This window comes from Oncorhynchus masou, chromosome 11, assembly GCF_036934945.1.
Source record: "Oncorhynchus masou masou isolate Uvic2021 chromosome 11, UVic_Omas_1.1, whole genome shotgun sequence".
Classification (NCBI taxonomy): domain Eukaryota; kingdom Metazoa; phylum Chordata; class Actinopteri; order Salmoniformes; family Salmonidae; genus Oncorhynchus; species Oncorhynchus masou.
The window spans coordinates 15,822,160-15,834,770 of record NC_088222.1 but is presented as its reverse complement, the minus strand read 5'-3'; the positions used below and the strand labels follow the sequence as shown (position 1 = coordinate 15,834,770).

The 12,611-nt window shown below is 41.6% G+C and overlaps 1 protein-coding gene and 1 pseudogene across 1 annotated transcript; both read left to right on the top strand.

Annotated features, from left to right (window-relative positions):
• The first annotated feature begins 384 nt into the window (after positions 1–384).
• Positions 385–5,156, top strand: LOC135547803 (signal recognition particle 19 kDa protein-like; annotated as a pseudogene).
• Positions 5,157–5,238: 82 nt separating this feature from the next.
• Positions 5,239–12,397, top strand: c3ar1 (C3a anaphylatoxin chemotactic receptor). Its single transcript, XM_064977505.1, has 2 exons — positions 5,239–5,779; positions 10,135–12,397. Exons 1-2 carry the CDS (start codon positions 5,775–5,777, stop codon positions 11,222–11,224), a joined length of 1,095 nt encoding a protein of 364 aa, XP_064833577.1. The 5' UTR covers positions 5,239–5,774; the 3' UTR covers positions 11,225–12,397.
• The last annotated feature ends 214 nt before the right edge of the window (positions 12,398–12,611 follow it).

Here is a 12,611-nt window from a genome sequence, read left to right as displayed (position 1 = left end):
GCTTTGCTTTTATACTCCAATTCCAGCTGCTCTTGGTATTGTAAGCCATTTTTACCATTTATGCCACTTGGGATGTTGAGGACAAAGATCTGGAAATAATTGCAGTAGCATTGCAGAGTTTTAGTAATTTGCAAAACATTGTCTTGGAAATTGTGAGTTTCACTTATGTTATGTGTTTGTGGAACTAGTAATGGTAATTACTCGAGTCCACTTCAACAGAGCAGCAAGGAGTAGTTCTTTAAACTCTATTCCTGCCTGGTCGATGGATGGACGGTCTATAAGGTTGTTCCTAGGGGCTAATAGACAATGTCCGGGACAAGGCCTTGTGGTAACACAGTTCACATACATCTGTCTCCAGGAGTGGACAAAGCCAAGGAGGGTAGCATGACCTGTGAGACCAGCAAGGAGGGTAGCATGACCTGTGAGACCAGCAAGGAGGGTAGCATGACTTGTGAGACCAGCTCGGTTTTGCATGTGCACAATATCATCCACCACCAGGACAGACCTAAGGAAAGTGTTTTTGTAACACTAATTCATTTTTGTTTTGTTTTGGAAATGATCCATATCCTAAAATGACCATGGTAAATGAAGACTGGGCCGTAGGTGTTACTGTAAAACGAGTAATAAGGGGAAATTAAAACTAAACTTGTAAACTAGAGAAGATGCAATACAGAAGAGTGTCCTTATTTCAGTATGTGTTATTTTTTTAGTGTTTATACAGTTATGCAAATTAACCACTCCTCACCTCTTTACCCGAGATCTGTCTCAGCCAGCAGGTTTTGAGGCGCTTGGGGCCAGTTGATAGCACTGTAACGGGAACCATACATGTACAGAAAGTCTGGCATGACTGAAAGATGAAATGTCATTATGATTTGATAAGTGACTAGTGAGGAATCCCATATTATATATACCCTGCTGAGTATTTCCCACCCTGCTTTAGCTGAGACAGGTAGAAAAGTTATCTTTCTACAATCCAATAAGTGTCCCATATATGTGTATTGCATTGCAGTGAAAGGAGTGGGTGGAGTAAGGAATCACCAGTACTCTGTATTAAACCCGTTGCCCAGCACAAGAAACCCATTTAAGTTTAGCAGACTGAGTAATTCCAATAACAGTTGTATTTTTATTAAAATGATATTTCTAGCAATATAGCTTACACAATAGCTTTCAACATCCCAGTATTTGTATAAACTTTCAAAATACTTGGTGGTGTAAAAAATAAAATGCGTACAACTATCATTTTTTTTCTTCCAGAGGTGGTTGAGATGCTGTGAAAGACCATTGTACTGCACTAGCGTGCAAAACCAAAAATGGATATTCCCAAAGTTAACATGTCTTTGCAGGAGGACTCTTATTTTGGAGGAAATAAATCTGCTATCATGCTGCCAGCATAACATCCTGCTGCTAGGAGAAATGTAATCATTTTCTCATCTTTCTTTTGCAGGTTTATCTGCATATACCCTTCCTATGTAAACAGAAAGAAGACCCTTGCAGAGGGGAGACGGATACCCGCTGAAAAGGTCAACCAAACCTGCAGGATTCGTTTTATTTGTTTGGTTCAATACATGGTGGACCACTTGCTTTTGCAGATATTTCCTGGTGAATGTGTACACACACCCACCACGGGTCTACCACAAACTCTTCTGAAACAGATTTTTTTTTTGTAGTTTGTCACACGAGTGTTGAGGGACATGTCTGACATGTTGGTTTTCATCTCTGTCTCCCCAACCAGGCAGTGGAGAACCCTACTTGTGCTGAGATCCGTCATGTGTTGACAGTAGGGGGGGGTAAATGTTCTTGTGGAGATAATGGATTGCATACGTTTGTTCTTTTACATGCTTTAAAGAAGAGGGTAACTCTCCTCATTCAGTACCATTGTGTAGCAGTAGCTCCAACCTAGGTGAATCCACAACAGCCATTTTCCATCGTCAAACACTGAGTTATTTAGCAGACGCTCTTATCCAGAGCGACTTACAGTAGTGAGTGCATATATTTTCGTACTGGTCCCCTGTGGGAATCGAACCCACAACCCTGGCAAGCGCCATGCTCTACCCACTGAGCTACACGGGACCAAATGTAATCATAGTAGGTTAAGGTATGGTGTTGCCCAATTTATAAGTCTCTCATTGTTATTTTACTTATCTATCACAGAACGAGATGTACTCTAGAGAGTGGAACAGGGATGTGACTTTCGGAGGAAGAGTGCGTGTACAGCTGAAGCAGGAGGATGGAACTCTGCTCAGACAAGTTTGCATCACGTGAGTGCTTGTTTGTGAAGGGGAGAAGCAATGACCTATGGCTGAAGTTAGTAAAATGGGAAGCAATGCAGTTAGTTTTACCATCAACTGCTTTATGTTATTTAAAATGATTCTCCTCTCTGATCCATGTTTGAAAGTTCTGCACTACGGTCCTTCTCTAACAATGCCCTCCTACATGTTACACATTCCAGTTTGTGGATGCAACACATTTGTGTAAAACACACTTTAGTACTACAGCTTTATTATCCTGTCTGAATGTCCCCAAAGGTAAATACGTGATGATCTATTGTGCTGAGATGATCCCCAAACTGAAGACCCGGATCGGTGGCAGACTCTGGCTCCCAGCAAGGGGAGGGCAGCAGGAAAAGCAAGAAGAAGAGGAAGTAGCCACACAAAGTTGCCCATGTTGCTGTTTGTTGGTTTTGCACAGTAACAATACTAAGGAAGGATGTATTTCGCAAGGAACTGGTACAGTGGCAGAAAGAATGAAAGAAGATTAATTTATGTGATGTCATTTTGTATAGGCCTACATGTGATGTTTATGCCTTCAGTCACATGTAATTGTAAAAAGACATATTTTGGGGATACGGTGCATTCGGAAAGTATTCAGACCCCTTGACTTTACAGCCTTATTCCAAAAAAAATCCCCTCATCAATGAACACAATACCCCTGAATGATAATGCAAAAACAGGTTGTTAGACATTTTTGCAAATGTATATATATATTTTTTAAGTACAACTTTTACCTAAGTATTCAGACCCTTTACTCTGTACTTTGTCGAAGCATCTTTGGCAGCGATTACAGCCTTGAGTCTTCTTTGACATGACACTACAAGCTTGGCACACGTGTATTTGTGGAGTTTCTCATTCTTCTCTGCAGATCCGCTCAAGCTCGTTCAGGTTGGATGGGGAAATACGCTGCACAGCTATTTTCAGGTCTCTCCAGAGATATTTGATCAGGTTCAAGTCCGGGCTCTGGCAGTGCCACTCAAGGACATTCAGAGACTTCTCCCGAAGACACTCCTGTGATGTTTTGGCTGTGTGCTTAGGGTCGTTGTCCTGTTGGAAGGTGAACCTTCGCCCCAGTTTGAGGTCTTGAGCGCTCTGGAGCAGGTTTTCATCTAGGATCTGTCTGTACTTTGCTTCGTTCATCTTTGCCCCGAACCTGACTAGTCTCCCAGTCCCTGCCGCTGAAAAACATCCCCACAGCATGATGCTGCCACCACCATGCTTCACCGTAGTGATGGTGCTAAGTTTCTTCCAGATGTGACGCTTGGCATTCAGGCCAAGGAGTTCAATCTTGGTTTCATCAAACCAGAGAATCTTGTTTCTGGTCTGAGTGGGAAACTCAAAGCAGGCTGTCATGTGCCTTTTATTGAGGAGTGGCTTCCATTTTGCCACTACCATAAAGGCCTGATTGGTGGAGTGCTACAGAGATGGTTGTCCTTCTGGAATGTTCTCCCATCTCCACAGAGGAACTCTGGAGCTCACCTCCCTGACCAAAGCCCTTCTTCCTCGATTGTTTAGTTTGGTCGGGCGGCCAGCTTTAAGAAGTGTCTTGGTGGTTCCAAACTCTTCCATTTAAGAATGAAGGAAGCCACTGTGTTCTTAGGAACCTTCAATTTTGAAGATGTTTTTTTGGTACCCTTCCCCATATCTGTGCCTCAACACAATCCTGTCTCGGAGCTCTGCGGACAATTCCTTCGACCTCATGGCTTGGTTTTTGCTCTGACATGCACTGTCAAATGTGGGACCTTATATAGACAGGTGTGTGTGCCTTTCTAAATCATGTCCAATCAACTGAATTTACCACAGGTGTACTCCAAGTTGTAGAAACATTTTAAGGATGATCAATGGAAAGAGGATGTACCTGGGAAGTATGAGTATTTGTAGATGAAAAATGCATATTTGGCATACATTGTCATAAATAGACAAGATATTGAGTTTCTTAAACTAAGATGCAGACGGAACCGGGCAAATAGAGGTGGCTAGTCGTGCAAATGTATGATGAGTAATTTGTGTAGGTAGGAGGCGTATGTACTGGCCCAGACAATGTTACAGTAATTGAGATATGGCTAAAGTAAACTATAGTATAGAGCAAGCAAGCTTGATTAACCAAACCAGTAATCTGTCTGATGATACCAAAATATTTCTTCACTTTGCTACAGACAAATTATTGAATATGATTGTTGAAGGAATTTAATTCCTCTGCTTTAATTCCCAATTAAAATTGGGATTAAATTAAACACTGTCAATTCATAAGAATTTGTAAGACCCTTATTTTATAGGAATGGACAGAGCCCTGGTCTTAAAGTAAAGTAACAGCCTTTATTCAAGAGAGTACTGAGTACGCACACATTTTACCACAGGTTATAAACTGGAAATGACGTCAGCGTTTTCTAAATGTTCCGTCTCTTCTTGACACTGGTAGAAAGGCTCTATGGCTCTCAAGCCTTCCATCCTCGCCTATAGCCAAGGTCAGTCAGTGTAGATAAGCATTCTAGATATAGTTCATTCATTTGTCCCAAGGAACAGACTGTCATTGTTCTAAACTCTTGACCACATTCACACACACATTATCTTCAGTACTGGGATCAAGAAAGAAGACAGTAACATTTAGTATTCTGATTAGTACATATACAGTAACATAATAGTCTTCTGATTAGTACATCCTGATTGAAATGTATACATAATTAGTCATTATAGATAAAAAATTCCCTTAACAATGATCTTTCCAGGATAGCTTTTCATTATTTAGAACTCAGAGGAATCTAGTGGATGTGACTTGTTTCATTTAATTCCCACCGATTTAAGATTCTGGCACTTTATATTTTTACAATATTTCTAATTCTTACTTGTGAATACAATAAAGTGAATAAAATAAAGATTTTTTTTGTACATTTTAAAAATAATTTGTTTATCTGGAACCATTCAGAACATTTGTCTTCATTAATTAGTGTATCAAAATTCTTGTGTAATAAAATCAATTTGGTATCATCAGCAAAGAGAATGGGAAGTACGGAACACAGCAGCACGGACCTTGATATAGATTAGGAATAACAAAATTCCAATTACCAAACCCTGTGGCACTCCACAGGATATCTTGGCCCTGGTAGATGCGCAGCCGTTTGCATAAACAAATTGCTCTCTATCATAAACATAACTATATAACTAATTATATGTGTAATCATGAAAACCTTAATGCAATTTAAAAAGTAATATTTAATGATCAACCGTGACAAATGCTTTGGATGTAGTGTAGGTCTATAAGTCTACACCTAGCCACCGTTTCAGCTTTCATTTGATGACAGCAGAGTTTATTCCAATAATGTGCAATAGATGTATCTGTGGTTAGAATTGGGGGGAATTGCTTTAGTAAGGATTTGCCTACTGTATATATCGGATGTTGTTGGATAGATGGTATCAACAGCTGCTGATGTAGTTTCCTGTGGGTTTGCCTCAGTTCTCTCTTGTGGTTAAAAACTGAAAACAACATTTAGAAAGGGAAGCTCAAAGATGGGGTAAGTTTGATTTGTATTTTCAGTAGAATTGTAGGTGAACTTTTGTGTAGTACCTGTTTAAGTTATTTACTTGTGGATGGAAGATAATGTGATAGACAATAGCTTAGCAGTAAATTGTATATGCCTTTTCCAGCAGCTATGTGGCGTTGTGAGAAGAAATGTACCCTTCAGTTACTAATTATGCAAACTAACAAACAACATTCTGACTACATTGTAGTCACCAGCCTAGTCTCAGAACATTTCGTATTATTCTGTACGTAAATCCGAGACACCTCATTTAGAATGACATGGTACGTTTGGTATGGTTGCATAAGACCGATGGTTACTTAAGGAAAAATCAAAAGTAGGGTGGATGGGCGGGCGTATAACACGAACAGCTTGATCATTTTAGCTAGTTAGCAACTTTTCAACTACTTGCTACACTACATTTGTATTTATTATGTATCTCCATTTAGTCACAAGCCTAGGCTCAGAGCATTTAGTATTATTCTGTACGTAAATCCTAGGGTCCAGCAAAATTAAGGCAGTTCATAAAATGTTTAAAACATTACAATACATTCACAGATTTCACAACACACTGTGTGTCCTCATGCCCCTACTCCACCACCACCACATATCTACAGTACTAAATCCGTGTGTGTTTGGTAATGTCTGTGCCTATGTTTGTGTTGCTTCACAAGGTGTTTTTTTAATCTGTTTTTTTAAATCTAAATTTACTGCTTGCATCAGTTACTTGATGTGGAATAGAGTTCCATGTAGTCATGGCTCTATGTAGCACTCTGCGCCTCCAGTCCAGTCTGTTCTGGACTTGGGGACTGTGAAGAGACCTCTTGTGGCATGTCTTGTTGGGTATGCATGGGTGTCCAAGCTGCGAGCCAGTAGTTTAGGCAGACAGCTCGGTTCATGTCAATACCTCCTCCACTTTGAGCCAGATGATATTGACATGCATATTATTAATATTAACTCTGAGTACATCCAATGCCCAGCCATGCTGACATGTTCTGAGCCAATTGCAATTTTCCTATGTCCTTTTCTTGTGGCACCAGACTTCTCCCCATCTTAGCTACTACTATATCAATATGTTTTGACCATGACAGTTTACAATCTAGGGTTACTCCAAGCAGTTTAGTCATCTCAATTTACTCAATTTCCACATGATTTATTACAATATTTAGTTGAGGTTTAGTAAATGTTTTACAATGCTTTTAGTTTTAGAAATACTTAGGGCTAACTTATTCCTTGCCACCAACTCTGAAACTAACTGCAGCTCTTTAAGTGTTGCAGTCATTCAGTCGCTGTTGTAGCTGACGTGTATAGTGTTGTGTCATCCGCATACATAGACACTCCGGCATTACTCCATCAGTGGTGTGTCATTTCCCCAGCTATACTGGGGAAATCCTGATTCTACCTGGATTATGTTTGAGAGGATTCCATTAAAGAACCCTCTGTGTTCTGTTAGACAAGGATCTCTTTATCCACATTATAGCATCAGGTGGAAAGCCATAACACATACGTTTTTCCAGCAGCAGACTATGATCGATAATGTCAAAAGCTGCACTGAAGTCTAACAAGACAGCCCCCGCAATGCAATTATTTTATCATTTCTCTCAGCCAATCATCAGTCATTTGTGTAGGTGCTGTGCTTGTTGGGTGTCCTTCCCAATAAGCGTGCTGAAAGTCTTTTTACTGTGAAATAGCATTATCTGGTCAAACACAGTTTTATTCCAGAATTTACTAAGGGTTGATAACAGGCTGTTTGGTTGGCTATTTGAGCCAGTAAAGGGGGCTTTACGACTCTTGGGTAGCGGAATGACTCTAGCTTCCCTCCAGGCCTGAATTGAAGATGTGGCAAATAGGAGTAGAAATATCGTCTGCTCTTATCCTCAGTAATTTTCCATCCAGATTGTCAGACTCTGGTGACGTGTCATTGTTGATAGACGACAATTCTTTCACCTCTTCCACACTGACTTTACGGAATTCAAAAGTACAATTCTTGGTTTGGTCCGATATACTTGGATGTGTAGTGTCAGCGTTTGTTGCTGGCATGTCATCCCTAAGTGTGCTTATCTTGCCAATGAAAAAGTAATTAAAAGTAGGTGGCAATATCAGTCGGCTTTGATCAATGAGCCATCTAATTCAACTGGATTTACCAGTTTTTACAGTCATTTTCTTAATGGGTGCATTCTTATTAGCAACTTGAATAAGCAATTTCATGTGTCAAGTGCAGCTTCTGGTTGCTCCACATTCACACACCACAGACCAGCAAATATTCTCTACATTAACATATGAATCACTGCTACATGTCCAAAAGTATGTGGACTCCTGCTCATCGAACATCTCATTCCAAAATCATGGGCATTAATTTGGAGTTGGTCCACCCTTCCGCTGCTATAACAGCTTCCACTCTTCTGGGAAGGCTATTCACTAGATGTTGGAACGTTGCTGCGGGGACTTGCTTCCATTCAGCCATGAGCATTAGTGAGGTTTTGCACTGATGTTGGGGTTATTAGGCCTGGCTCGCAGTCAGTGTTCCAATTAGTCCCAAAGTTGTATGATGTGGTTGAGGTCAGGGCTCTGTGCAGGCCATTCAAGTTCTTCCACACCGATCTCAACAAACCATTTCTGTATGGACTTTGCTTTGTGTTCTGGGGCATTGTCATGCTGTAACAGGAAAGGGCCTTGCCCTAACTGTTGCCATGGAGTTGGAGCCCAGAATCATCCAGAATGGCATTGTATGCTGTAGCATTAATATTTCACTTCACTGGAACTAAGGGGCTAGCCTGAACCATGAAAAACAGCCCCAGACCATTATTACTTCACCACCCAACTTTACAGTTGGCACTATGCATTGGGGCAGGGTAGCATTCTCCTGGCATCTGCCTAAGCCAGATTTGTCCGTCAGAATGCCATATGGTGAAGTGTGATTCATCACTCCAGAGAACGCGTTTCCACTGCTCCACAGTTTAATGGTGGTGAGCTTTACACCACTTTATCCGACATGTGGCATTGCACATGGTGATCTTTGGCTTTCATGAAGCTCCCAACGAACAGACATTATGCTGAATTTGCTTCCTGAGGCAGTTTGGAACTCTGTAGTGAGTGTTGTAACCGAGGACAGATGATCTTTACGCGCTTGGGCACTCGGCGCTCTCGTTCTGTGAGCTTGTGTGGCTGTACAGGAGAGGGCTGAGCACACACCATGGTGGGGCCCCTGTGTTAAGGATCGGGGAAGTGGAGGTGTTATTTTCTACCTTCACCACCTGAGGGGGCGGCCTGTCAGGAGGTCCAGGACCCAGTTGCACAGGACGGGATTCAGACCCATGGCACCAAGCTTAATGATGAGTTTGGAGCGTACTATGGTGTTGAAGGCTGAATGAATGGCATTATTACGTAGGTATTCCTCTTGTCCAGATGGGATAGGGCAGTGTGGAGTGTAATGGCAACTGTATCGTCTGTGGATCTATTGGGGCGGTAAGAAAATTGAAGTGGGTCTTCTAGGGTGTCAGATAAGGTAGAGGTGATGTGATATGATCCTTAGCTAGCCTTTCAAAGCACTTCATGATGACAGATGTGAGTGCTATGGGGCGATAGTAATTTAGTTCAGTTACCTTTGCTTTCTTGCGTACAGGAACAAAGGTGGACATCTTGAAGTAAGTGGGGACAACAGACTGGGATAGGGAGAGATTGAATATGTCTGTAAACACACTAGCCACCTGGTCTCCACATGCTCTGAGGACTCGGCTAGGGATGCCGTCTGGGCCGGGAGCCTTGCGAGGTGTTAACACGCTTAAATGTCTTACTCACGTTGGCCACAGGGAACGAGAGCCCTATGTCCTTCGGAGAGGGCCACGTCGGTGGTACTGTTTTTATCCTCAAAGCGGGCAAAAAATGTGTTAAAACCGTTTTAGCTAATCCTTCCCTTAAGCCTAACCTTAAACCTTTAACCCAAGTCCTAAACTTAACCCTGACCCCTAACTAACGTTGGCGAGCCAGCTAAAGTTAGCCACCGAGCTAGAATTCGTAACATATCATACTTTGCAAATTTGTAACATATTGTACATTTAGCAAATTCGTAACATATAATGCAAATTGTAGTTGGAACATATAAAATGGGTGCTGGACATTCATAAATTCATTTGTAACATAAATGAATTTTTCAGATTTACTTATAATACGAAATGCTCTGATACCAGGATGTAGTTACACCTGCCATATAGACCGTTTCCATCAATCATGAATGGTTATTTGACGTCAATGACAATCCTCAATGCCATGAAACATTGCATTAGAACATAGATTGTGTTTTAATGATTAAGTCAGAATATGACTGACATTCTGTGTCAATTTCTCCATAGGGACAACATGGATTTCTCAGAGCATTATGGGAATTTCTTAGAGAATTATGTCACAGAAGGTTATGGGGAGTTTGGCTTGTATTATGACCCGTTATATGAAACCTCTCTGTCAGAACAAGGGCATCGATCCATATGGGTGGTGTCCATAGTTCTCTGCAGCATTGCCTGTGTCCTCGGTATCCCAGGCAATGCCTTTGTCATCTGGATAGCTGGAGTGAAGATGAAGAGGACAGTCAACACTGTCTGGTTTGTAAACCTGGCTGCAGCAGACCTTCTCTGCTGTGTATCCATACCCTTCTCCATAGCTGACATGATACTGAACTCTCACTGGCCTTATGGAGAGGCTATGTGTAAGATTCTTCCGTCCATGGTCGTACTCAACATGTTCGCCAGTGTTTTCACACTGGTTCTCATCAGCCTGGACCGCTTTGCCCTGGTCATCCTGCCTGTCTGGGCCCAGAACCACCGGAGAATCACCCTGGCCTGGCTGCTCTGTGGTCTGGTCTGGGTCCTGGCCCTGCTCCTCAGCCTCCCCTCTATGATCTACAGAGAAATAGTAGTCCATGATGATATGAACATAACACTGTGCATCTATAATCACCTACAAGACAAAACTGAGGGCAACCAGTCGGCTATCAAAGCCATCCACGTCACCAGGCTTATACTCGGCTTCCTCATCCCCCTACTGGTCATCGCTGTCTGCTACATGCTGATCGGTAGGAGGGTGAGCAGCGGCCGCTTTAAATCCCAGAGGGCCTTCCAGATCATTTTGGTTGTGGTGACGGCGTTCTTTGTGTGTTGGCTGCCTTATCATGTCATTGGACTGGTGATGGAGTATGGCAAGGAAGCTTCCCAGGTCATGGCCAGGGCTCTAGACCCCCTGGCCATCTCTCTGGCTTACATCAACAGCTGTCTCAACCCTGTCCTGTATGTGTTCATGGGTCAGGACTTCAAGGAGAGGGTCAGGGTTTCTCTACGTAAAATATTTGAGAAGGTCTTCAGCGAGGATGTGACTCTGCGTTCCTCTGTGTACTCCAAGGGACAGTCACAGCTCTCACGGGCCACCAACTCGTCTGAGGCTCAGGTCTGAGTCAGAAATGTCTGACCTAAAATGAGTAATCTGATATATAAAACATTTTATAAGCAATTAAGAAATTAGACTTTGACAGTAACAAAATAGGTTTTAAAGTTCAGTCCATGCCTGATTTGAAATGTTACATGTATGGTTTTGTGTAAAGCTGTTGGGTTTTTGTTTGAAATTTGTCCTATAAACTCTCATCTATTCCACTTATGTTTTTCTTATCAGTGTAGTTATAATGGGGTGTGGAGGAAGGAAGTACCACCACTGTAGATTACTCTGAAGACATACCAAATGAAAACAGTTTTAGTCACCCACCCATCTTACACCTTCATGTAGCACTGCATCTATCATTTAAAAAAACAAACCAATAAATATCAACTGGGGCTGGTTGGTGTAGTTGGTCTCCCGAGTGGTGCAGTGGCCTAAGGCACTAAGGTTCGAATCTAGGCTGTATCACATCCGGCCGTGATTGGAAGTCTCATAGGGCGCAATTGGCCCAGCATCGTCTGAGTTTGGCCGGTTTAGGCTGTCATTGTAAATAAGAATTTGTTCTTAACTGACTTACCTAGTTAAAGATGAAATAAAAGTCTCTAGATATGCACCACAATGTGGTTAAGAGCTTTGAGAAGCACCATAATTAAACTTGACTAACCCCATATGCTGCCAGTGTAGTTGTCCGTGGAACTGAATATATTGAAATGTTCATTTTCATGTGTCAGAACAATCAGAATACTCTTTTGCTGACAGGCCTACTCAGAGCTATCACCTGTTATGTGTATGTGATGACTTTCATTGGGTGGGATGGAGTTTAATTGGGACAGGAGGAAGTGAACTATTAGCTGATCCTCTGCTGGGAAACTGAAACTGTTATATTTCACCCTGAGTTCCCTTTTTATCTTCCCTGTGTTACATTCCTCCTAATGGATGTAGGAGTTATATAAATAGGATGACGAGAATGAACAAATCCCCTCAGACCACAACAATGTGAAAGTACACTTAAGGGAATGTCCGTTCCAGTAATTGTCTTTCTGTATTCAAACTTGGAATCTGCCTTCTATGTCCTGTATGACTATCATTGGCCAATGCTATAGTGTATTGATGTGGACAATAATTACACTTAAATGTTATACCATCCATCTGTTGCATATTTTATCAAATAAATCAATTATATTTTGATCATTAGCTGTGTTCTTGGTCATTGATAATGTATGATGTCATACTTCAGAAAGAGTCGCATGCTGTATACCAGAGATAATGTTTATTCTTATTCGGTCATTTTTTCATCTAACTGAAAGAAAGAAAACAGCATTAATCCTTTACATAGCATACCTCACAAGTCAATGGAGAAAAAAACACCTTAAATCCATTGACATTGTAGTCTTTCAAAGCACACTTC